Source organism: Electrophorus electricus, chromosome 3 (genome assembly GCF_041902795.1).
Source record: "Electrophorus electricus isolate QZ-2024a chromosome 3, ASM4190279v1, whole genome shotgun sequence".
In the NCBI taxonomy this organism is placed as follows: Eukaryota; Metazoa; Chordata; class Actinopteri; order Gymnotiformes; family Gymnotidae; genus Electrophorus; species Electrophorus electricus.
The window spans coordinates 25,825,648-25,853,571 of NC_137499.1; the positions used below are offsets into that span (position 1 = coordinate 25,825,648).

General features: G+C 40.0%; 1 protein-coding gene across 10 annotated transcripts in view; it reads left to right on the top strand.

The window, feature by feature from the left end:
* Window positions 1–27,924, top strand: part of LOC145656969 (uncharacterized) — a 167,006-nt gene that overhangs the window by 72,640 nt on the left and 66,442 nt on the right. The window contains exons 1-9 of one of the 10 annotated variants that reach the window (XR_014122702.1): window positions 8,447–8,615; window positions 13,678–13,989; window positions 15,157–15,402; window positions 20,500–20,802; window positions 21,984–22,229; window positions 22,822–22,962; window positions 24,140–24,256; window positions 24,621–26,061; window positions 27,078–27,597. Coding sequence is in view for 9 of the 10 variants with exons in the window: in XM_081710806.1 (XP_081566932.1) it covers window positions 8,540–8,615; window positions 13,678–13,989; window positions 15,157–15,402; window positions 20,500–20,802; window positions 21,984–22,229; window positions 22,822–22,962; window positions 24,140–24,256; window positions 27,078–27,109 (1,473 nt within the window). In the remaining variant the exon portion in view is untranslated. Of the gene's footprint in view, window positions 1–8,446; window positions 8,616–13,677; window positions 13,990–15,156; window positions 15,403–20,499; window positions 20,803–21,983; window positions 22,230–22,821; window positions 22,963–24,139; window positions 24,257–24,620; window positions 27,598–27,924 lie in introns of those variants that run through there. The other 9 variants (XM_081710807.1, XM_081710806.1, XM_081710810.1 and 6 more) reach the window with 9 other exon arrangements.

Genomic DNA, 27,924 nt, shown 5'->3' on the forward strand with positions numbered 1-27,924 from the left:
ATACTTATTCATTTAAAAATCTGCTTTGTCTATATGTAACGCATTTACTATACATATATTTTATAGGAACAAGTGCTCTTGAGGCATGTATGTAAAAATTGAACCAGATGGCTCTGGACCACCCCTCACTCTGACCAGACCAGTGTTTTGTTATTTAGCAGTGACACAGTTCTGACTGAGTTCTGAGCTCAGGCTCACAGACCCAATATCTAGATTGTGCAGGGCAGGCCACTGACATGATTCATAATGAGGCCTTGAATAAATGCCCTGGCTTTGGTTGTCACTTTGTGGAACACACTGCATAACTAAAACCTGGTGTACCTGGTGTACAGGGAGGGTTTAAAGTTCTCCGTGTTGTTGTGCTTATTCCTCAACAGGTCAACACGTTCCACTGCAGACCTAAATATGGGATGGTGTATGTTACTGTTACTCTTTGAGAGCTGATTAGTGTTGTAATAATTAGTAATTAGTCTTAGAGCTAATTAGTGGGGGTCTTACCTCTAGGAGCTCCATGTTCCTTGACAGAGGATCAATCTCCATCAGCTCATTATTGTTCCAGCTTAGGACCTCATGAGCATTATTCTGTGTTAGTGATTATGATAATGAAGGTAAACCACTGTGGGTGATGTGACTGTGAGCACTGAGGTAAAGATCTGCTAACTCTTGTTAGGTCGAGCACTTTGCATACTGTGCAGGGGCTATTCCAGTCGCAGCTGTCTACTGCAGTGCATCCAATGGATGTACATACAGCTCCTTTCTGTCTTTACATTTCTTACGACAGTCTTTTTGGTTGTCAAGTTCTTGAATGTTTTGCACGTGTTGAGGTAATGTGCTTTACTCTTGTACTGTGAATATTATGATTTTGGTTGGAGGTTCATGTGATGTTGTAGGAATGGCTGAGGTCTCCTTCTGCTGAATGGTGCTTTGGTTCATCGGGGATGTTGTGGATACATCACCCTGGTAAAGGGTTGCTGTGTGAGCAGTGTTGCTCTTGGTTTGGAACTTCAGCTGGAGGCAGGTAGCCAGGTATGAGCCCCATCTGTACCAAACATCAGAATGATTCAGACAGACAAACTCCACAGTGTGGCAGGAAATTCACAATGTAGCCTGTTCACCAGGGAGCCACATCTTAGTGGAGAATAATACTTGGCTCATACTAAGTGAACTCAGTAGGCTGAGCAAAGTGTTTCTAAATTTTTATCAATATTTAGCGATTCTTATTCTGAGTTGTTTCTGAGTCTCTGAATGTCAGAATGAGAATGAGATGTTTGTGACTTTGCAATAACACAAGTTCACTTCACTCATTTTATTCTGCACACATAGTCTGCTCCTCTGACGTTGCTACCTGGTCAGTGTTTGATCTACCACTAGCTGGTGTGCTACATGGTCTTTGTTTTGTGTCTCAATGAACATTGTTCTGTCTCTCACGACTTGTCCCCGCATCCTGCTTAGCCTCCTCGCATCACAATACTGATATTACTGTATAAGAACCCTGTTGGAAAGGACCACCTTTATTTCTTTTAAATTCTACTCTCTGTAATCTGTAGCTGCAGAAATATCAACAAACACTTTCCCGCACATATGCAGCAATGATGCTGTTTTAACTAGTGCTAGTGGACTACAGGATTATAAGGATGTGGTTACATGTCATGACCACTGCTGAGAAATGCGGATTCATTAACAGGATCAAAAATGTGTCATAGTGTTGCTTGGATGAAAAGTTGTCTTGTGAGATATGGGTTCTCAAAAATGTATTCTGTAAAAAGTGATTACTACTGAAATAGCCATGTATATGTGTTTGAGCTGAAGGGACAAGGATATAGCATGCCAAAACCTGATCAGACCAGGACCAGCCTTCAGTAATCGACACATGAGTCAACACAACCATGTTAAGAGTAACACATGATGCAACATAAGAGGTAGCAGGAGTCACTGCAGACATCACACGTGGCTTATGGGTAGCAAGTTTGTAAGTGGCCAAAACTACAGTTACATTTTCAGCCAGCATGCACAGAGATTGCACACTTCCAGAGACTGGAGGATATGATAAGAAATTTAAAGGGGGATATGATAAAAAGAATTAAAGTCTTTCAGCAGTGTACATGTTGTTTCTAAATCCCCAGTGAGCTAGTTAAATATTCAAACATAAAATAAAGTTGCAAATTTCAGAATTAGTTGAAGAGAATAGCAGGTCCTATGCTTTATTTCAGATTAACATTAACAAGCATTCTTGAGGCATCCTCGGGAGAATGTCTGACAATCACACAAAGAACCCACATTTTTATACATTTGTCAGAAGTGATTATGTATTCACCCCTCCTTCTTTTACATATTAGTTTGCATTCTCCACCATTATATCTAATCCATGCATAAGTTAATATAAGCAAACTGATATTCAATACCCACACCAGTTGGAATCCATTACCACGACTTTCCAAGAGAAGACTTCTCTTGACCTGATCCTAAAGTTACTGTCCTGAGCCTGGTGGAGAGAGAATATATCTTACATTGAGTTCTGCTGAAGCCTGCAGAGGCCGCTGCCCTGTACACAAAGTTTCTATACTCACTTATGTTTAATGTTATTAATATGTCTAATTCAGTGTTATTAATATGCAGGACAAACATACAGTACCCAATGGGAAGGTGGGCATAAAAACACTAATACAAAAATTGTTCAAAAGTACTACACAATATAAATGCAAATCTACATGATTTGTGTGCATGCATGTATATACATACAAGTATTGCTTTTCTAAACTGCAAAGATTACTGTCTAGGTGTTACAGCCATATGTACAGTATAGGTGATAAAGCCTTATGTAGGTATTGCAACCATGAGCTACTATTACAATAAGGCCACGGTTGCCTCACTTATTGTTACAGTATTGTTCTACAATAAAATACACTGTCTTTCTGTAAACTACATTAATGTACAAAAGAGCAGGACCGATGCAGAATAAGCAGTAATAATGTGTAGTGCAGATGATGCATAGATACACAATAGTTACTGAGAAATAAATTACTTAGAGTGCAGAGTAATCCAGTTTGATGACTGCAGCAAGAAATGACCTGTGAAAGCGTTGCTTCCTGCAGTGAGGCTAGAGTCTGTCACTCAGTTTACACCTCTGACCCTGTAGTGTTTTGTGTAGTGGGTGAGAAGGTTCTTTACGATCACTGTCCCTGCAGTGTTTAGCGGTTATTCATCATCAATGACACCTTTCCCAGCATCCTCCTCTGCCCCACCGTCTCCACTATATCCAGTTTAGCCCCCAGGACTGAGCAGGACTTTCTGATGACCTTATTCAGTCTGTTAGTGTGCTTTGCTGTAATACTGCTGCCCCAGAACACAACAGCAGAAAAGAAGACAATTGACACAACAGCCTTACACCAAAGGAACTCAGCCTCCTCAGGAAGTGGCTCTGCCCTTCTTGTACAGATTGTCCACATGCCCATCCCATCCCAACTTGTCACCCTGATAGACATGCAGGTACTTGTAGGTGAATTAGGTGAGCAAATGACTTGTAGGCAAATTAGGTTCCCTCCAGCTCCTGTCACCACCTCAGTGTTCTTACCCTGGATGGTGACAGGAGCCAGAGGACACCTAATTTGCTGTTGTGTGTTGAATGGTATACAGTCATTAATTTGAGCACCAACAATGTTTATTCCAGTGAAATCCTAATCCAGATTGCATTCTTCTTGTATTACAAAAATATTAAAAATACTATTTTTAATGCTTTTGCACCAAAGACTCAAGTGCATCATTAAGATCACGTTTATGGCACTATGTTTTTCCAAGGAACAAACATTTTATTTTGGACTAAACCAAACAGGCAGATGGGTCATAAACATAAGCATGCAGAAAATCCACAAGCAAATCCATGATCAGCAAACCAAATATGGACCAGAACATACGGCTCAGAAGGGCACAACACAGTGGTGTATATATACAGCCCTGACAATTCTGGAATTAGGTGCAGGTGTGGTAGTGAAGTGTCAGGGCCGAGGAAATGTAGGCAAAACTGGAATGAAACTCGTATACTTGGAAACAAATAATATTCCAACTACATAGTTGTTTAGTACTGTACAGACAACTATGTTTAACTATTATTGTCACATATCGCTCGCAAAACAAAGTGTTACCAATAGTGCAGAAACTAGTGCTGTGTTCCAAAAAAAAAATGTAAAGAACTTGAAATGGGGGCTATCAAATATAAGAGAGACTATTGTTCATATATGGTTCAGACTTTATAGGTTTAAATAGAACTGTGCAATGATCATGTCGTGAGAGAGGGATGCCAAGGCAAGTCTCCACCGCTAAACTGGTCTTTATTTGATGCAATAAACACAAACTGAAAGTATTCAACACGAGGAATAACGTAAGACTCATCAAGCTTTAACACAATGAACGTACACATAAAGCTGTGACGTGGGCGGTATGGAGGAAGCGAGAGGCGAAGTTGAACTAACATGTTCTTCATTAGCCATAATCTTTAAAGTATCTACGACAAGTCTAAGGTCCCCGGAGTTGGTCTGCGAGGGGCCTCGCCAGTGAAATGAAGGATTTGATCAATCTCCTGTAAAAGTTGGCAAAGCCAAGAAAGCGCTGCAACGTCTTGCGTGTAAGTGGTTTGGCCAAGCCCTCACTGACTCCACCTTGCCTGGTTGCATACTCACACATCCCTCCTGAATAGTGTACCCCAGGAAGTCAACTTCCTTGCAGTGGAATTCACATTTTTCAACTTTGCACTACAGACAGTTCCGCAATAAGGTCTGGAGCATGGCCCACACATCATGCACATATTGGTTCCAGGAGGGGGAATAGATCAAAATGTTGTCGATATAGACAACGGATCTTTGCAAGAACTCCCTCAGAACCTCAGTAATGTAGGCCTGGAATATCAACGGAGCCATTGCCAGACCATACAGCGGAACCAGATACTCATAATGGTCCTTGGATGTGCTAGAGGCTGTTTTCCATTTGTCTCCCTCCCAAACGCGGATTAGATTATACACATTGCGCAGGTCAAGTTTCATGAAGTACCGGTCCCTCCTTGAGGGTTATGGCACAGTCCCAGTCACAGTGGGGTGGAAGCTTACATGGGCTTGATGGGGCTGAAGACCTGCGTAAAATCCTCATACTCCTGGGAAATCCAGACCTGCTTCTTGGCCTCAGGACTCTATCGAGGTGACCTGGAGGGGTACTGCCTTGTTAGGGAAGCACCTCTGGCTGCAGGATGGTGCCCACTGCAGGATCCATTTTTTTGGCCACAGCACCTGTGGATTGTGTGCGTGTAACCATGGCAGACCTAGGGTGAGAGATGGAGGGTAGGAGGGAAAAGGCGATGTGTTCAGTGTGTCCTTCCTTGGTTACGAGGAGGATATGAGGATTGACATGGGTGATATAGCCTGGGCCTATCGGACCCCCATCCAGGGCCTGTGTGATGAGGGCAGGGCGATGGCCTTGATACCTAGCCTCTTTGCAAAGCCCCAATCCATGATGTTTCCCACAGCTCCCGAATCCAATAGAGCAGAAGCTGAAAGCACAAAGCTTTTTTACAACACCTTGACCAACACTTTAAACATGGAACGAGACGGACTCACCATACTGCTGCCTCTTTGTTCTCTTCTCTGCTGCACACCGGCTGCATCCAGCTGCATGGGCTCCTCAGGAGTGTCGGTCTGTCTGGCGGTTCCAGTCCCATCTCATTGCGGGGAGTTCCATTGTACCCACCGACGCCTTTCCTGCAGGAGGCGGTCATAGGTTACAGTGAGACGAACCACCTCATTCAGCGTGTTCCACGTGTTCTGTAATTCAGCCTACAACCCATTCACAAATGCATCAACCCATTCAGAAATGAGCAGCGTTACACCAACAGATGATCGTGGTTCTGTCCGCTAATGCGCAGCGCTGTCTTTCTGAACCTGTAGTAGTATAAATAGCGTGTAATGTTAATGAGCAGCAGGTATCTCCTGTCAGAAGGCAGGTGATTGCGAGCAAGGAAGGCCAGTGGTACGGTCCTGGTCTAGAGGGGGCATGTCCCTCCCTGTAGGGGACTGGTTTACCGTGACATAAGTGATATGTGTGTTCACATTCAAAACAAGATACACATTGGGTTAAACACCGGCAACAGAACAATAGGGATTTAAGTACATGTGTTAACAAGGAATATAACTACAAACAGCAACACAGCAGGGGTGTGACGATGGACAGACACACACACAAATGGGGAGGAGTCTAGGAGAGGGGGCCGTGCCATGACAGAATCCCCCTCCAATGGCACCACTCCCGGTGCACTGGCCACGGCCCCCAGACCTACACCAAGAGCGAGGTCAGAGGACCGAACAACCCGACACGAGCTTGTGCAGACAGGACAGAGGGGAGAACCACAGAGACCAAGACAACGACAGGCACAGTGACAGTAACAGGAACGTGACTTATATTTCCCAGAGGAAGAGCAGGTGGAAGTCCCACAGCCAGCCAGAAGGGAGTACTGGCCAACACACCCATTGCTGGCTGAGGCGGAGTTGTTTGCGACGAAGGCACCCCTGCCACCTTTCGGGTGCCATGGAGACTCTCACTGGCTTGGAGGACTTGTGAGGGGATACGTAGACTCTGGGGAGGAGCATGCCAGATGACACCTGTACATTCACCTGTACATTGTTTTATATATATATATATATATATATATATATATATATATATATATATATATATATATATATATATATATATGAACTTGAACATCAACTTCAACTTGAACTTGAACTTGAACATTCCTAGAGGCCATACAAGGGAGCGCATGGGCTTTTGATTGGCATGCGCCTTTCATAGGCTTGGGCACAGGTTAGGCTTCCACCTCCATGTAGGAGTCCAATGAATGCTCTGACTCTACCTCTGAGAGAGCCTCCAGGGGAAGCTCCTCCATGCTGTGCTGAGAAGAGAGGGTATGCTTGGATCCTGCCTCCAAGTGCAAGTCATAGTAGAACTCCTGCCCCTCATTATAGTTCTCAATATCCTGGTACACGGAGGGCTGGTCGACCACCATTGTGTCTGACCCTGAATCCCCTGGATCCTCCACTAACCCCTCAGGACGACCCTCCTCTAAGTAAGGACAGAGCAAACTGATAAGAAGTACCGGCTCCATTTCTGAGCAGTGGAATGGCGGCTCCTCCAGGCTCAAAGCCCTGCTGTATAAGAGGAGTCTGGGGGAGCACAGTCTCTCTTCTTTCTCCTCTTTTTCCTCCCCTTAGAAGGACTAGAGGAGTAGATACCCTCCCTTTTAAAGCTGTAAAGGAAGGTGCTAGTAGGATTCCCTGAGACTGTAGAGGGGGCTCTTAATGGAGCCTCACCTGCCTCTCCTTCTTGGAGGAGCAAGTCCTGGGTAAGTTATATAAACCTTTCATCCCCAATACTAGCCGTGTTACTCCTGAGGAATGCGTCCATCATATCGGCAAACGTGAGCCGCTCTTCTCTTGTCCTCACGTGTTTGCTGGGTATCCTCGGGAAGTAACAGCAAGGACTTTCTCCCGCTAGCAGACCTCGGGCACAATAGGCTTCTTGTTGCATTCCTTGGCGATCGGTGTTTCTGTTAACAAGGAACATAACTACAAACAGGTATGACATGGACAATCAAAACAACAGGGGCATGACAATGGACAGACACACACACACACACACACACAGACGGGGAGGAGTCTAGGAGAGGGGGCCGTGCTGTGATAAACTGATGATGATATTCTACACTCTGAATATTAACCAGTATACTAGAGTTCAGGGCCAAAACAAAACATCCAGTAATGTCACTGTCCAAAAACTTACAGACTGCTTTATTATTCTGACCATGAATTTGCTGATTTATCACCAACATGATTCTGACGATAAACCAAATATACATTTTTCTCATCAAAGACTTTTCAATGTGTCTTTAGGTTCACATTTACTCTTAAACAACTGCATATAAAATGTAAGTACGACCATGAAGTAAGTACAACTATGAAACGTAACTTGTAAGGTTATACTTTGTCAACTGTAACTGTAGATACAAAGAAGCCACATTAAACTACAATGAAATAATCTGCTTTAAACATCAGAATACAGTTTCCTTTCAAACTAAAGGACCTGTCAAGTCAAAAGGTCTGTAATGTAAAGGACCTGTAATGTCAAAAAGGGAGTATTATTATAATATCATTATAACTGATAGATAACTGATAGATTGTAATAGATTGCTAAAGAGTCTGTGGAAAGACTGGAGGTAGAGAATTTGTTTAACAATTTAAATACTTTTACTACTTAAATACTGTAATTTACACATAGGATTCTGTCCATTTTATCTGGTAAGAAAACAGGAAGTAAGCTCTTACTTCCTCTTTTTCACGCAAAAAGCATTATTAGCCATGTCAAAAATTAGCCAGTTCCATTCTCTCATTGGCCTGCCTTGTTTCCTCATCAGAGTGAAGTTGTGAGTAAGTGTATAACCGGAGTCGTGACTGACTGCAAAGTTCTCAAGCAGAAGCTTCAGAGAGATAATCACTCTCTTGGGATGAAGTATTTTTACCACTGTGTGAAAATGCAGTGGATCTTTGGAGTCCTGGTGATGTTCACAGGAGCTGCCATCGGCAAGTAGCACTCATTTTATTTTAACTCATTTTATGATTTTTGGAATGACATTCTTAAAAATGAGGGTGCAATATAGGAATTCACAAAATGGAAAACAGATTACAAATGTATATTTTCTAAAACTCACTTTTTATACTTGTGTGCCACTCATGTATTTAGATAAACTTGGTGTTTTATGGGTTTTTCTAAAAGAAATGACAATTCAGCTGCAAGGCCTTACAATTTGTCTTTAACACCAGTGCAATTTCATAAGATTGTTTTTCAAAATGTAAATGCATTACCTATAGGCTTACAACTATCTATTTGTTGGGAGGCTGCGGAAGCTCAAAAGGAAGCTTGTGGACAGCCTAGTTTTATTTATAGCGGAATAATCAACATTAGCAAACGCGAAACAGGCAAGGGTAATAGCCAGATATATACACCAGGGAATTGTCCAGTACACGCTATAGAACAGCAATAATACTTTGCAGGTAATAAACGGAACTGGAGAGAATATAAAGCGTAGCAAAGATAAGACACAGGTGACACTAGTAATCTGGTGATGAGGATCTGGTGAGGTTGTGCAGGGGAAGACGGGAGGTGCAGTCATGGACTGAGGGCGGCTGCGTGACAAAGATTTGCCTGCTGTTCTTGTGAGAGATGGACTGGACATGTGCAGACGTACATATACGACTGACTTATGGCATATCTTGATATGAACTTTATGCTGATCATGTAACAGTAAGATTTTTACAGAGTATTTCATCATTGGAAGAATTCCACATGAAGCATTTCAAAATATCAAAATATTACAATTTGTGATACACAAGTCATTATCTTCTAATAATGTTAGATTCAGATATTCTATTTAGCCAAAACTTAATTTCTATTAAATATAATAAATTATAGTTATTCATTCTCAGAGTAACTTTGCATTTTATGCTTTATACTATCGCTCTATAAATTGCTCTGTTGTGTCTGGAATAGTGCATTCTCGAGATGAGTTCATATGGTCAATTTTGGGTGCTTTATATGTAAAGCCTTGCAGGCATTTTACTTCCCTTTCATTGCAAATGACAGTATAGTTTAACTCCAAAAATGCCCTTCCAAAGAAGTAAAGGAATATTTTGCCTACAAGCTATTTGGGACAGCTGTGACCATCACTCTGCCTATGCTATTTCATTACAGGAAACAGCAAAGATATTATATTAGAGCGGTCAGGTCACCACGGTTTCTCCAACTCACCCACGTACAGTTGTGTTGACGCTAATCATCAAGAGTCAAGAAGAACTTCACTGGCATCCCATCCCTATAAGAGTATTTAGTTAAACAAAATAACATTCCTTCAGGGCCTCAGTCCAACATACAGGACAGAGTCTGTGTTCACAGGACAATACAGCACTTATACGACTAAGTAGGAGCACCACTCTACACAGGGACAACACACAGTGCAAGAGTATTCAGCACAGCTGACTAAATAACAGACCAGTAAACTTGCATTGTCAACTGGACCCAAAGCCTAATATAATAAATACAAAATGAGTTCACAGGAAACATAATAGAGTGAAGCAAAAATCTGTAGGTGTGCAGACATCAGCAAATGAACTACAAATGTCCTGTGATGTAGTAAGATGATAAACTGGTCATCTTTATGTGGGCAGTGGATCCACTGAGAGTGCTGACAGCTTTACTGATGTAGTATTTGTGATGGGAGTCTGGCATGGGAGGCTCTGATCATGATCTCAGTTTTCATTATCCACTGCAAGTTCAGGTTGCAGCTCCCATACCAGACAGTCTGGTCAGGCCACTCTGAAAGATTTGTTTTTAATATCTTCACGTATTTCCTCAGTTCTTTGAAGCCCAGATAAGTTGCACACTGAAATCCATTTTAACCTTCAAAGCCTACAGTACACACTACAGTACAATCACTATCTGCCGCAGGTCGTGTGGTTTGAGACACTGCAGTTCCCATATCAGGCCAGGAAATAGCTTGTCAGACTCTCATGCGAAGCTCTGTAGAACATGCTGAGGAGTGCAGGAGTGATCACCACAGGCCATCCTGAATTCAACAGCCAATTCAGTTCAAAAGTATTTATAAGGTACTTTTTATAATATATGTGACAGTCCCTGAAAGCAAGAGGAAGAAACCTTGAGGAACCAAGGCTGAAAAGGGAACCCATCCTCCTCTGCTCAACACTAGATGGCTTATAGGCCTTAAGAAATGACAGACAAATATTTCCTTAAGTAACATCGTAGGTGTCACATAATCTGCCCTGGCAGACCACACAGACCACAACATTCATTCATTTCCCCAGTGCCAATCACTCTTTTATTGAATTATCACCTACATCTATCCCTCATTTACTGACACTCTATGTAATTCCCACAGGGTTCATTGCTTGGCACTGATTGTCTGTAGCCACCAGACAGAGATGAAGCTAAACCTGCTGTCTGCACTCTTAAAGACTTGCACTGTTTTTTTGCAAAATAAATACTACTGAGATCATCAATCACACCTTGCTCCTGACCCACAATGACAAACTAAAGAAATCAAATTAACCACCTCCATCTGCTGAAGCAGTGGAGAAGTTCCAGCCTCTGTGCTGAACTAGTGGGCTCAGTAACTAAATTCATGTAGTAAGTTAGCTAAATCCTCGTGTTAGTCAAGCTGTTTTATTTTTTTGTTCAATAATTTAAATTTTATCATGGAAAGCTTTCATGAAATCAATACTGCTGTGTGTTGCTGGTATGTGTTATTCTGTTGGTAACTGCTTCTTAGTTTAGATATTGCACTAAAAGTCTGTAAACTGTGGTAGTAATACATTATTCTTGCTGTTTTCAATCAAAAAGAAAGGATATTGGATACACTGTAGAAGGCATCCTTTTGTACTATATAACTATCCTTCCAGACAGAGTGGAGGGTTCATACCTTAGTCAGCCACCCTTGACATTCTACCTCGCTGATATGTTGTTTTAGCATGTGTATATCATTATTGTACCAAGGGACAAGTTGTTTCTGTTTTTTCTTACTTCTTGGTAGTACCACTAAGGAGCAATAAATCATTTTTACCACCAAAAATAGAAAAACATATATAGAAAAGTAATTCCAATTTCTTGTTAAGCTCACATTCTTGCAGCTCACATGAGATAAAGAATCAAATTGCTTTGTAGTCTTCAAATGAACAAATTTCTGCTCCACAGAGCAGGCCTCCCACATGTAGATGGTCATTTTTAAAATACAATTAGTACAGAATCTCTGAACATTTCCAAGTTAACAGGTGTCAGTATAATGGATACTTAATAATGTGAAGAACAGTTGTTGGAAAAATTACTTATTGCTCCTTTAAAGTTGTTTGACACAAAGCATCTCCATCAAAGTGCTCCATCATATTGTCTAACTCATTGGAATTAGTCCAAGAGCTAAAATCAGGTAAATCTGTAAGAGTTTCTAGAAAATGACTTGCTATGGAGGACGTTGTGATACATTTGAAACTATAACAAGAAGATAAACATTTGTTAAGACTAAGGTCTTGGCTGGAGGCAGCTGTAGTCTGAGGGAGAATAGCTATGTTATCTATGTTGACGCCAAAGCCAAAATCAAGGTTACCATGCAATTACTGTAGTGAATAGACCCTTACAACTATTACTGTTTCCATAGAGTACCCATTAGTAAATACTGTAGGAAGTGAATAAACCCTTATAAGAACTCAGAATAAGGTGCTGGTGGCCTATAAATTGTAATTAGTGAAAATGACTGAAAATATTTCTTATTTGTAGATAAATCAATTATGTTCAGACAAGGAATTTGTCAGTGACTATCTATCCTACGACTGTCTGCCAGACTGCATTCCATGCTACAGTAAATGAGAGCAGCACATTTGTGGCGTGGATACTGTCCTGACTCAAAAGACCAGGCTTGCCCTCAAAGCTGGACCAATTATCAATCACTCCCACATTGTTTACTGACCATCACTTCGACACCCAGCACTATGGCGACCGTTACCTGCTGTACGATTTGGTACCACATCACATTGCACTAGAGTCAGAGCATCTAACTGTAGTGATTTCTTTTGTTCTTTTAGTAAATTAGTCAATCTTCCTCTGCTCCATACAGTCATTCATTATTGTTGTTGTTGAGGTCCATGGCTCTTGTGTCATCAGTAACTTTACTGATACAGTTTGAGCTGTACTGGGCAGTACAGTCATGCGTCCTCAGTGTGAACAGCAGCAGACTGAACACACAGCTGTGGGGGATGACGGTGCTCAGAGTGGTGGTGCTGGATATGTTGTTGTCAGTCTGAACTCATGGGGACTCTCAATCACAAAATCCAGGATCTAGTTACAGAAGGCGGTGTTTAATTAAATCTCAAATATCTGTTGCTGAATGCATGTGAGCAAATGCAAAATGAACACTTCATGAGCCAATTTTATGTTAGATAATAATTTACATTAAAATACATATTTATACACAAAATATAAGGAGTTTATACAAAAAGCATTAACAAATCACTACAGGTTGGAGGTGAAGTGAGTGGTAACTGTTGAAAACTGTATATAACTCAGGTTGCTTGTTAGACTCCGAGACATGTGGATCAACACGTCTTTACAAGCTGCTGCCAATTGTCCAACACAGGGCAGCTGAAAGCATTCAGAGGAAAGTGCAAACTGTTCTTATCATCTGCACTCAAGCATCCATGGCTAGTGTTGCTGTGATTGACAGAGTAAAGCTGTCCCACTCAACCAGAGAGCAGGTGTCAGTTCTGCCTCCCTGGACTCCTGCCCACAGATGGATGTGACATCAGGGCTTGAGCAAGCAAATCCAAAATCCACGAAGATTGAGGAAAATGTTTTTCTGGTGCACTGCTCAGGAGCCCCAGATAGTTCCTTTTAATAGTAAAAGAGAATTTATTGTACATTTGATTGTATGTGGTCAAATTAGATCAATTTAATTTAAATTGATACATCTCTCCTGTAATGAATTTAATAGATTATTCATTAAAGTAGATTAAAGTTGTTTAGAGCAGATCAGATGTTGTTACATCAAGTTAATGACAAAACGTTCTTGATTTTCTCCCTCTGCAGGCGCAGTTCATGCTATCTGCAGATTTAATCAGAATCTTACATGTTATGGAACTCTGGGAGAAACACTGCACCTGGAGCTGGTCCCTGGGGATGAAATAATATTAAACAATAACATCACTTTAATTTTCAAATATAAAAAGCAAAACATCTCAACAAACCTTTTAGATCAACCAAGATGGCAGTTTATAGCTGATAATAGAACCATTATAATAACCAGAACAGAGAAGAGAGACTCAGGAAGATACACGTTAGACACCTTTGATGCAAAGGGTACTAGTAAAGGCAAATATCATCTCCAGCTGAACATTGAAGGTAGGACTATATCATCTCATGTCAGATAACAGCCATAACCGCTGAATTTACAAATGATTTCTTATAATTCCTAACTGGAAGAACACAGCTAGAACTTGTAAAGCAAGTTTCCTTACATTGGTTTGTCTGTATTTTAGGTGCATGTGTATCTTTGTAGTGCAGTAAATTTTTGATCCTTTCTTTGTTTCCAGTGTCCTCGTTCATGAATTCTGTTTTTAAAAATGAGAGGTGATATCTGGATATTTCGTTCATGTGTATAATAATATATACATATGCTGTATTTATATATGTTTGCATAGATTTTATTATAAAGTGCATTATATAGGTTGAATGTTAAAAGCATGTAGCTAAAACCTACACCTCATTCAAAACCAGGTCATTCATCAAAGAGACCAACCAAGACTGACACATCATATGTAATCCATTTACAAGTGAACTATTTATGAATGCTTCATGAACTTGGTACTTGGGCAATATATTAAATGTAATATTAATATTATTTGAAGACTTCATGATTTTAGTCTCATTTATTCCCTGTAAAGAAAAATTATGGAGATTTAGTACATTTGGCTTGTGTGATGTAGGTCTACATATTAATTAACAACATATGTAAAAGATATATATATATATATATATATATATATCTGTGTGTGTGTGTGTGTGTGTGTGTGTGTGTGTGTGTGTGTGTGTGTGTCACGGTAGGGCCCCTCCCCCCAAACGTCTCCCTGTGTGTGTGTATGTGTGTGTGTGTGTGTGTGTGTGTGTGTGTTTGTGTGTGTTCGTCTGTATGGCCACACCCTCCTTGTGTTTCACACCTGCTCCTCATTGTGTTGTGTTAGCGTGCGTATATATAATTCTTGTGTTTGAGTCTGTGTGGGTCGATGTTTGAACCCAATAGCCTGCGTGCTATGCTCGTGTTGACGTGTCTCAATAAACTTATATGTTTGTCCTACGAACTCGTCCCCACATCCTGCTCAGCCTCCTTGTCACAATATATAATAGTGTATATACAATAATATTCCAATTTTACTATAACTCATGAATATGTCATTAAAGCTTAATGTAAGTGTCATTATTGTAAAGCAAAACTGATATTTCTGTTTAAGGATCCTGTTAGAATAAAACATCGTCTTTATTCTTTTAAATTCTGTTCTCTGTAACCTGCAGCTGCAGTGTCCTCAGTAGTAGTGAAGGAGAACTGCTTCTCCAGTGAGAGGAGGACAGTGTCCTGTTCCTCTGAGGGGGACCAGCTCCACTTCAACTGGACTCTCAGTGGAACCAGAATCACACATCTACTGGATGATGGGAACAAGACTCTCCTGCTGGAGAAAGAGTATGATGGAAATGTCACCTGCCATGTAAAGAATCATGTCAGCCATGGACGAAGTACTATTCTGTTACACCAGTGCACTGGTAAAGCTCACTTTCTTTAAGCTTTGATATCATCATGGTAAAAGCAATAACAAAAATAATGATGCAGCAATGATAATGTTACTACTCATAATCTTCAAAGAGAAACTCAGTTACTCACCATAAATCAATCATGTCTGAATAGAAACCATCACACAACACTGTCTAGTTAAATGTCTTGTTCCTTTAAAAGAGTACGACAGCAGTGCCCTGCTGCCATCTTGGAGATCTACTTCACTGCAGTCTCAGGAGTTGAGTTGTGTTGAACGAGCCTAACAAATGAACAAATATGCAAGCAAATCAAAATATATTGCTTATAACTGTTAAAAGTTTAATATTTTTTGATTCACAAACTAAAATAGGTGTACATTATAATTCTTCCATGCTGAATTTTTATTTGTTTTTAGAATTTTTCTATTACCCATGGTAAGGGACAGCAATTAAAGTTTCCATTAACTATATATTACGAATTCATAAATAGGGCTACTTAAAATATGCAAAAAGATACTTCTAAAATGCACAGTGTATGATTTCTCTATATACTTGACCTCAGGGACATGCCTCTTTGATGATCGGCAGTAGTCTGCTAACATAGAGGAGATCCACTTGCCTTGATACCGCTTTTCCATTCTATACATGATGACATACAAGTATACTGGAACAGTAAAACTATCAGTGAGAAAGCTGTTCTTGTGAGAGATGGACTGGACATGTGCAGACGTACATATATGACTGACTTATGGCATATCTTGATATGAACTTTATGCTGATCATGTAACAGTAAGATTTTTACAGAGTATTTAATCATTGAAAGAATTTGACATGAAGCATTTCAAAATATCAAAATATTACAATTTGTGATATACAAGTCATTATCTTCTAATAATGTTTGATTCAGATATTCTATTTAGCCAAAACTTAATTTCTATTAAATCTAACAAATTATAGTTATTCATTCTCAGATTAACTTTGCATTTTGTGCTTTATACTGTCGCTCCATAAATTGCTCTGTTGTGTCTGGAATAGTGCATTCTCGAGATGAGTTCATATGGTCAATTTTGGGTGCTTTATATGTAAAGCCTTGCAGGCATTTTACTTCCCTTTCATTGCAAATGACAGTATAGTTTAACTCCAAAAATGCCCTTCCAAAGAAGTAAAGGAATATTTTGCCTACAAGCTATTTGGGACAGCTGTGACCATCACTCTGCCTATGCTATTTCATTACAGGAAACAGCAAAGATACTGTATTAGAGCAGTCAGGTCACCACGGTTTCTCCAACTCACCCACGTACAGTTGTGTTGACGCTAATCATCAAGAGTCAAGAAGAACTTTACTGGCATCCCATCCCTATAAGAGTATTTAGTTAAACAAAATAACATTCCTTCAGGGCCTCAGTCCAACATACAGGACAGAGTCTGTGTTCACAGGACAATACAGCACTTATACGACTAAGTAGGAGCACCACTCTACACAGGGACAACACACAGTGCAAGAGTATTCAGCACAGCTGACTAAATAACAGACCAGTAAACTTGCATTGTCAACTGGACCCAAAGCCTAATATAATAAATACAAAATGAGTTCACAGGAAACATAATAGAGTGAAGCAAAAATCTGTAGGTGTGCAGACATTATCAAATGAACTACAAATGTCCTGTGATGTAGTAAGATGATAAACTGGTCATCTTTATGTGGGCAGTGGGTCCACTGAGAGTGCTGACAGCTTTACTGATGTAGTATTTGTGATGGGAGTCTGGCATGGGAGGTTCTGATCATGATCTCAGTTTTCATTATCCACTGCAAGTTCAGGTTGCATCTCCCATACAACACAGTGTGGTCGGGCCACTCTGAAAGATTTGTTTTTAATATCTTCAGATATTTCCTCAGTTCTTTGAAGCACAGATAAGTTGCACACTGGAGTCCATTTTAACCTTCAAAGCCTACAGTACACACTACAGTACAATCACTATCTGCCGCAGGTCGTGTGGTTTGAGACACTGCAGTTCCGATATCAGGCCAGGAAATAGCTTGTCAGACTCTCATGCGAAGCTCTGTAGAACATGCTGAGGAGTGCAGGAGTGATCACCACAGGCCATCCTGAATTCAACAGCCAATTCAGTTCAAATGTATTTATAAGGTACTTTTTATAATATGTGTGACAGTCCCTGAAAGCAAGAGGAAGAAACCTTGAGGAACCAAGGCTGAAAAGGGAACCCATCCTCCTCTGCTCAACACTAGATGGCTTATAGGCCTTAAGAAATGACAGACAAATATTTCCTTAAGTAACATCATAGGTGTCACCTAATCTGCCCTGGCAGACCACACAGACCACAACATTCATTCATTTCCCCAGTGCCAATCACTCATTTATTGAATTATCACCTACATCTATCCCTCATTTACTGACACTCTATGTAATTCCCACAGGGTTCATTGCTTGGCACTGATTGTCTGTAGCCACCAGACAGAGATGAAGCTAAACCTGCTGTCTGCACTCTTAAAGACTTGCACTGTTTTTTGCAAAATAAATACTTCTGAGATCATCAATCACACCTTGCTCCTGACTCACAATGACAAACTAAAGAAATCAAATTAACCCCCTCCATCTGCTGAAGCAGTGGAGAAGTTCCAGCCTCTGTGCTGAACTAGTGGGCTCAGTAAATAAATTCATATAGTAAGTTAGCTAAATTCTCGTGTTAGTCAAGCTGTTTTATTTTTTTGTTCAAAAATTTAAATTTGATCATGGAAAGCTTTCATGAAATCAATACTGCTGTGTGTTGCTGGTATGTGTTATTCTGTTGGTAACTGCTTCTTAGTTTAAATATTGCACCAAAAGTCTGTAAAGTGTGGTAGTAATACATTATTCTTGCTGTTTTCAATCAAAAAGAAAGGATATTGAATACACTGTAGAAAGCATCCTTTTGTACTGTATAACTATCCTTCCAGACAGAGTGGAGGTTTCATACCTTAATCAGACACCCTTGACATTCTACTTCGCTGATATGTTCTTTTAGCATGTGTATATCATTATTGTACCAAAGGACAAGTTGTTTCTATTTTTCTTACTTCTTAGTAGTACCACTAAGGAGCAATAAATCATTTTTACCAACAAAAATAGCAAAACATATAGAAAAGTAATTCCAATTTCTTGTTAAACTCACATTCTTGCAGTTCAGATGAGATAAAGAATCAAATTGCTTTGTAGTCTTCAAATGAACAAATTTCTGCTCCACAGAGCAGGCCTCCCACATGTAGATGGTCATTTTTAAAATAGAATTAGTATAGAATCTCTGAACAATCCAAGTTAACAGGTGTCAGTATAATGGATACTTAATAATGTGAAGAAGAGTTGTTGGAAAAATGACTTATTGCTCCTTTAAAGTAGATTAACACAAAGTATCTCCATCAAAGTACTCCGTTTAACTCGTTGGAATTAGTCTAAGAGCTAAAATGAGGTAAATTTGGAGGAGTTTCTAGAAAATGACTTCCTATGGAGGACGTTGTGATACATTTGAAACTATAGCAAGAAGATAAACATTTGTTAAGACTAAGGTTTTGGCTGGAGGCAGCTGTAGTCTGAGGGAGAATAGCTATGTTATCTATGTTGATGCCAAAGTCAAAATCAAGGTTACCATGCAATTACTGTAGTGAATAAACCCCTACAACTATTACTGTTTCCATAGAGTACCCATTACTAAATACTGTAGGAAGTGAATAAATTCCTATAAGAACTCAGAATAAGGTGCTGGTGGCCTATAAATTGTAATTAGTGAAAATGACTGAAAATATTTCTTATTTGTAGATAAATCCATTATGTTCAGACAAGGAATTTGTCAGTGACTATTTATCCTATGACTGTATGCCAGACAGCATTCCATGCTACAGTAAATGAGAGCAGCACATTTGTGGAGTGGATACTGTCCTGACTCAAAAGACCAGGCTTGCCCTCAAAGGTGGACCAATAATCAATCACTCCCACATTGTTTACTGACCACCACTTGGACACCCAGCACTATGGTGACCGTTACCTGCTGTACGATTTGGTACCACATCACATTACACTGGAGTCAGAGCATCTAACTGTGTGATCTCTTTGGTTCTTTTAGTAAACTAGGCAAACCTCCTCTGCTCCATACAGTCATTCATTATAGTTGCTGTTGAGTTCCATGGCTCTTATGTCATCAGTAACTTTACTGATACAGTTTGAGCTGTACTGGGCAGTACAGTCATGCGTCCTCAGTGTGAACAGCAGCAGACTGAACACACAGCTGTGGGGGATGACGGTGCTCAGGGTGGTGGTGCTGGATATGTTGCTGTCAGTCTGAACTCATGGGGACTCTCAATCACAAAATCCAGGATCCAGGTACAGAAGGCGGTGTTTAATTAAATCTCAAATATCTGTTGCTGAATGCATGTGAGCAAATGCAAAATGAACACTTCATCAACCAGTTTTATGTTAGATAATAATTGATTCCAAAATACATATTTATACACAAAATATAAGGAGTTTATTCAAAAAGCATTAACAAATCACTACAGGTTGGAGGTGAAGTGAGTGGTAACTGTTCAAAACTGTATATAACTCAGGTTGCTTGTTAGACTCCGAGACATGTGGATCACCACGTCTTTACAAGCTGCTGCCAATTGTCCAACACAGGGCAGCTGAAAGCATTCAGAGGAAAGTGCAACCTGTTCTTATCAACTGCACTCAAGCATCCATGGCTAGTGTTGCTGTGATTGACAGAGTAAAGCTGTCCCACCCAACCAGAGAGCAGGTGTCAGTTCTGCCTCCCTGGACTCCTTCCCACAGATGGCTGTGACATCAGGGCTTGAGCAAGCAAATCCACGAAGATTGAGGAAAATGTTTTTCTGGTGCACTGCTCAGGGGCCCCAGATAGTTCCTTTTAATAGTAAAAGATAATTTATTTTACATTTGATTGTATGTGGTCAAATTAGATAAATTTAATTTAAATTGATACATCTCTCCTGTAATGAATTTAATAGATTATTCATTAAAGTAGATTAAAGTTGTTTAGAGCAGATCAGATGTTGTTGCATCAAGTTAATGACAAAATGTTCTTGATTTTCTCCCTCTGCAGGTGCTGTTCCTGCTATCTGCAGATTTAATCAGAATCTTAGATATTATGGAACTCTGAGAGAAACACTGCACCTGGAGCTGGACCCTGAGGATGAAATAATATTAAACAATAACACCAATTTAATTTTTAAATCTAAAAAGCAAATAATCACAACAAACTTTTTAGATCAGCCAAGATGGCAGTTTATAGCTGATAATAGAACCATTATAATAACCAGAACAGAGAAGAGAGACTCAGGAAGATACACCTTTGATGCAAAGGGTACTAGTAAAGGCAAATATCATCTCCAGCTGAACATTGAAGGTAGGACTATATCATCTCATGTCAGATAACAGCCATAACCGCTGAATTTACAAATGATTTCTTATAATTCCTAACTGGAAGAACACAGCTAGAACTTGTAAAGCAAGTTTCCTCACATTGGTTTGTCTGTATTTTAGGTGCATGTGTATCTTTGTAGTGCAGTAAATTTTTGATCCTTTCTTTGTTTCCAGTGTCCTCGTTCATGAAATTTTAAAAATGAGAGGTGATATCTGGATATTTAGTTCATGTGTATAAAAATGTATACATATGCTGTATTTATTTATGTTTGCAGAAATTGTATTATAAAGTGCATTTATAGGTTAAATGTTAAAAGCATGTAGCTAACACCTACACCTCAATCAAAACCAGGTCATTCATCAAAGAGACCAACCAACACTGACACATCATATGTAATCCACTTACAAGTGAACTATTTATGAATGCTTCATGAACTTGGTACTTGGGCAATATATTAAATGTAATATTAATATTATTTGAAGACTTCATGATTTTAGTCATTTATTCCCTGTAAAGAAAGATTATGGAGATTTAGTACATTTGGCTTGTGTGATGTAGGTCTACATATTAATTAACAACATATGTAAAAGATATATATATATATATATATATATATATATATATATATATATATATATATATATATATATATATATATATATATATATATATATATGTGTGCGTGTGTGTGTCTCACGGTACGGCCCCTCCCCCCAAATGTCTCCCTGTGTGTGTGTGTGTGTGTGTGTGTGTGTGTGTGTGTGTGTGTGTGTGTTCATCTGTATGGCCACACACTCCTTGTGTTTCACACCTGCTCCTCATTGTGTTGTGTTAGCATGCGTGTATATAAGTCTTGTGTTTGAGTCTGTGTGGGTCGATGTTTGAACCCAATAGCCTGCGTGCTATGCTCGTGTTGACGTGTCTAAATAAACATATGTGTTTGTCCTACAAACTCGTCCCCGCATCCTGCTCATCCTCCTCGTCACAATATATAATAGTGTATATACAATAATATTCCAATTTTACTATAACTCCTGAATATGTCATTAAAGCTTAATGCAAGTGTCGTTATTGTAAAGCAAAACTGATATTTCTGTTTAAGGATCCTGTTAGAATAAAACATCGTCTTTATTCTTTTAAATTCTGTTCTCTGTAACCTGCAGCTGCAGTGTCCTCAGTAGTAGTGAAGGATAACTGCTTCTCCAGTGAGAGGAGGACAGTGTCCTGTTCCTCTGAGGGGGACCAGCTCCACTTCAGCTGGACTCTCAGTGGAACCAGAATCACACATCAACTGGATGATGGAACCAAGACTCTCCAGCTGGAGAAAGAGTATGACGGAAATGTCACCTGCCATGTAAAGAATCACGTCAGCCATGGACAAAGTTCTATTCTGTTACACCAGTGCCCTGGTAAAGCTCACTTTCTTTAAGCTTTGATATCATCATGTTAAAAGCAATAACAACAATAATGATGCAGCAATGACAATGTTACTACTCATAATCTTCAAAGAGAAACTCAGTTACTCACCATAAATCAATCATGTCTGAATAGAAACCATCACACAACACTGTCTAGTTAAATGTCTTGTTCCTTTAAAAGAGTACGACAGCAGTGCCCTGCTGCCATCTTGGAGATCTACTTCACTGCAGAGTCTCAGTCCAACACAACTGACTCTAATGTTGAAAGGCTTGACTAACTGGATCAGGTGTGTTCTATTAGGGTTGGAGGTAAACTCTGCAGGACCAGAGTTGGGCACCCCTTTTCTAATGTGACCCAACCCTGCTGGGCACCTCAATGACCAAGTAATTCAAATTTAGTTCAGTCCTTAATGTTGGTAGTGGTGCTTTAGGTATTAGTTAAGACTTGCTAATACAGTCTGCAGGATGGTAGATCTCCAAGAGACAGACTGGACTGACAGTTATTAACAGAATAGCAGAATGTGTGTTTAACACTTCTCATAGGAGTGAATACTACTGATACTCCTCTGATGTGCAATTCCAGGAACTTCAGCTGCAGATGCCACAACAGCGGTGAATGTGAGATCATCCGGCATTGGTATAAGTCTACCAGTAACTGATAACAAAACCCTCACCCCCACTCAGAATCCCACCTCAAGCATTTATGCCCCTCATATACATTTGAGTAAGTGAATAGTTCAATAAATATAGATGGCATAGTATCAAATATATCTAAGTACAATACATTTCATATTTCTCGAAGTGCTAGATAAGTGTATTTCTCTAGCTCCTGATCCCTTATTTCAGGAAATTAGGTAACTGCAATCTATAGTCACCCTTTCACCTACTTCTGTTTAGTTACTTGGTTTCCATTCAAAGCACGTGACAAAGCTCCTCATCACCATATTATATCCATTATTCTGTGTATTGTGTGTAGTTCAGGACTAAAATATTAGTTTGTATTATCACTGTCATCATTGTTGTTGTTACTGTTATGGATATTTTAAATACTATCTTTACCCATAATGCTTGCTGTGCCTACAAAATCTGGACTGACTGTTAATAACAGAATAGCAGGATTTGTATTTATAATACTTCTCATAGGAGTGAATACTACTGATAATCCACTCATGTGCAATTCCAGAAACTTCAGCTGCAGCTCCCACAACAGCAGTGAGACTGACCTCGTCATGCCTCATTTACACATCTCATTTCTGAGTTTTCTGTCTAGATGCCATAGTATCAAATAAATCTAAACCCAGATCTCATGTTCCTTAAAGTGCTAGATAAGGGTAGTTCTCTCAATCCTGTTATCTGAGTTCTCTGAATGTTTGTAAATTAAATCTACAGTCACCCTTTTTGCAGTTTCTATTCAGTTACTTGGTTTCCATTCTAATCACATTAGAAAGCTCCACTTCACCATATTAAACCAATTATTTTAAATTCTATTCTCTGTCATCTGTAGAAATAATGATAGATATCACAGCACATACACTACTATTCATTATAGTGGACTAGATGGTTTTAAGTTTTTAGATAAATGCTGTATTAGTTTGAAACCCTCACTGACAAATATGGTGGAAACACAAGACACAAAAGTGTTGCTGGGGCCAAAAGTGACAGTGTGATATTGAGAGATAAGCTGCACAAAATATATTCTGACAAAAGTGGTAACTATTAAAGTAGCCATGAACAGGGTAAAGAATATATATTATGTTCAGTATTTACAGCATATTGTTTTATTGTTTCATTACTCTCTCTCCCTCTCTCTCTCTCTCTCTCTCTCTCTCTCTCCCCCTCTCTCTCTCTCTCTCTCTCTCTCTCTCTCTCTCTCTTTCTCTCTTTCTTTCTCTCTTTCTTAGCCATGAGGAACATGGTGTTTCTCTGTGTGTGGGTTTTGGAGATCATCACCTTGCTGTCAGTGCTGGGAGGCTTTCACATCTACATCAAAATCAACAGCAAACAGAACACAATGGAAGGTAAGAACATCTTGTAACACTTTATAATAACAGGCCCAAATAAATAACCTAATCCAATTGTTTGTTAAGAATTATGCATATTTATAGAATTGTTTTAAAGACACATATAGTAATCCATATTGTAGCTTTTATTAATGCCTAAAACATTTATGTAATTATAGCAATCATTACCAAACTACTAAGAAATGATCATGTTACTGTTTTTTAGTGCATTATATTATAAATTATACAAGTTAGAACCAAGTAATCTGATTGGATAAGAGTCTTTCCATGAGTGTTGATATAGAGTATAACAGCACTGGAATTTGAACTATACATGTATCACTCCACTTTTCATTACATTAATGATTTTTATCTGTTTTAGATCGTAACAAACTTTGGTGTTAGCTCATCAGAATCACAGTTACAGTCAGGGACATTTATGTCCCTGGTTGCACAATAAATGGAAGGTTAAACAATGACAAACACCAATGATTAGACCGGACCCTAAATACATGCACGATAATGACACAAAATGAAGAACATGTGTGATACAAGGGGAGGGCGTGCCCATACAAACGAACACACAAACACACACACACACACACACACACAGAGACATCTGGAAGGAGGGGCCGTACCGTGACAGAGCCCCTCCCCAACGCCGCAACTCCCAGCATGCCAGCCTATCGGGTACGACCCCCAGACCAAACAGCGAGGCTGGAGGACATAGCAACCCGACAAGGACCAGGGCCAGGAGGACTGAGAGGAGGAAGACAGGGACCAAGACGACGACAGACACAGGGGTGGACACACTGACAGGAGCAGGCACAGACACAAAGGGGGAGAAAGTGACCGGCACATTAAGTGTGACAGGGACGGGTACATGAACAAAACCACACAAAGGGTTGGGAAAAAGTCTGGGGAAGCTGGCAGGAACCCCAGCCTGTCCCCCAGTCGTCGGCTGGGTTGAAGTCAGACCAGCCTGTGGGGGATCGCCCTTCGCCAATTCAGGTGGCAGCGGTTTTTCCAGCTTTGTGGCAGACACCCCAGGAAGTGCACCAGCTGTTTTGCCTGTCTCTGTGGCGGGGACTGGTAACGCATCCTTCTTGCCTCTTTGAGGCTTGCATGTAGGCACTGGAGCTCTGGGGCTGTGTGCCGTAGGTGAGGGAGTGTCTTCAGATGATGACGACGCCACCTCTCTGCCAGACACGCGGGGCAGCTTGCTGACTCCGGTGCCTTGGGCAGAGCCTTGGGGCACCGGAGGCTCATCGCTCTCGGAATCTGCTGACCATGTGTCATCACAGAGGAGGGATCTTCATGGAAGGCCTCCTCCACCTCCATTGCTGGACCTTCCAGGCTGTCGACCTCTGAGATCGACCAGAGGCTGACGTCGTGCTGCTCCGCACTCCGACCGTAATCCCCGTAGCCCTCCTGGTAGTCCCAGTACGGATAATAGGACTCCGCAGAGTCCGAACCTGGATACCGGTCTTAATCCGGTAGTCCGTCGAGGGTCTATAGGACTCTGCAGAGTCCAACCCTGGACTACACTCAGGGCTCCCCCAAAATCCTCCAGGGGCACTCTCCCCTGTTGTAGTAGTGAGTGTACCCAAGAGTATGGAGAGTTTCCCCAAAAGGGCTGGGGAGGAGCGGTTATACGTTTTCTTCCCCTTCTTCTCCCTTTTGTCTTCTTTCCAGACATCCTTCTGTGGTCTGTGTTTCTATAATATCGGAAGCTAGAGAGGACGCAGGAATGAGCAGACTACAACAAAGTGATGTTTACTGACACAAAACAACAGATAATGTAGCACACAAGCTAACGCAAGGTTAAATACCAACAAACACCAATGATTAAACAAGACCTTAAATACACGCACGATAACAACACAAATCAAGGAACAGGTGTAATACATGGGGAGGGTGTGGCCATACAAACACACATACACACACACACACACACACATACAGACGTCTGGGAGGAAGTGCCGTACCATGACAGCTAGTGTGCAGGAAAATGTTTTGCTTGGCAACAGTTGAGTTGTGTTGAACGAGCCTAACAAATGAACAAATATGCAAGCAAATCAAAATATATTGCTTATAACTGTTAAAAGTTTAATATTTTTTGATTCACAAACTAAAATAGGTGTACATTATAATTCTTCCATGCTGAATTTTAATTTGTTTTTAGAATTTTTCTATTACCCATGGTAAGTGAAAGCAATTAAAGTGTCCATTAACTACATATTACTAATTCATAAGTAGGGCTACTTAAAATATGCAAAAAGATACGTCTAAAATGTACAGTGTATGATTTCTCCATATACTTGACCTCAGGAACGTGCCTCTTTGATGTTCGGCAGTAGTCTGCCAACATAGAGGTGATCCACTTGCCTTGATACCGCTTTTCCATTCTATACATGATGACATACAAGTATACTGGAACAGAAAAACTATCAGTGAGAAAGAAATTGCAAAAATAATTGGATTCATATACATAATAAACAGGTATTTTTTGCAAAACCATTGTTGACCAGTTTATTCACTATAACAGCACTCCCTCTCATGTTATACTGCTTAAGTGTTATTTAGATTCATATTTACTATGGAACATGCTCATGTTCAGAAACTGACCTGTGCATCATCATTTAGAGTACCTGGATTATGATGTAGAGGTAATAATGATCAGTATTGATAATTTACCAAACACTGTAAAGTGGCATCAATGTCTCACCTTTTCAATGTGATACATGTTGGATATTGTTTGCTTTGTGTGAGATCTCACTGATTTTTTGCCACCATGTGATGATGAACATGTTTTCTGCTTCCACTGTAATGCTCTCAGGTAAAGAACAGCAGATGGCAGAGGCTCTGTAGATCAACCTGGACCAAGAAGTGAAGCAGAACTCCACCAGATGTGTGTTATAACAACCACTAGATTCCACAAACTCATCTAAACTGAAACACCAGCAGAGAACCATAAATGAAAGAGAACACATACATTAACAGAACATGGTTGAAGTCGATTTATTCAGCTCATTCAGGACATTGCAAACTTTAATTCATTGTGAAAACTGCCCAATCCATCATCAAGTAACTTGATCAAATAACAAAGTGATGTAATCTCATGATTACAGTTTAATCGGCATGAGCTCTTTTGTATTTGTATTTCCAGAGCCTAGGCTGCATTTATCAGCCGTTATGTCATAGAAGGCAGTTCCAACGTGAAGGGTCCTTCAAATACAGCCTAGAAATGCCTCCTACATTCAGCCTGAGTTATCCATAATTCTCTGCGCATGTATGGTGCACACAGCACAAAAAGAAAAAGTTTAAATAGAAATAAAAGTCTAAAAAATAAAAAAGTTCCACATGTAAGTTACTCTGGGTAAAAGCAACTGCCAAAATGCCATGAATGTTAAGGTTTGGACTAATATGTTATTTTATTCTCAACCCTTTAATATCCTCTAGGATTTTTTAGTGATATTCTCTTTTTTTTTTTTGTCTCATCAATGCAAAAGATGAAATTAATTGATGCCAACTATTTGCCCATTTAGGGCTCTGCCTTATCTGTTTTAGCAAACACAACTTTGCACAAACCAGATCTACATCAAAAAAAATAAAAAATTACTGGCAGAAAATTTTCACATATGATGTATTCAGAATCTGGTGTTCCACATCTGACTTTGATAAAG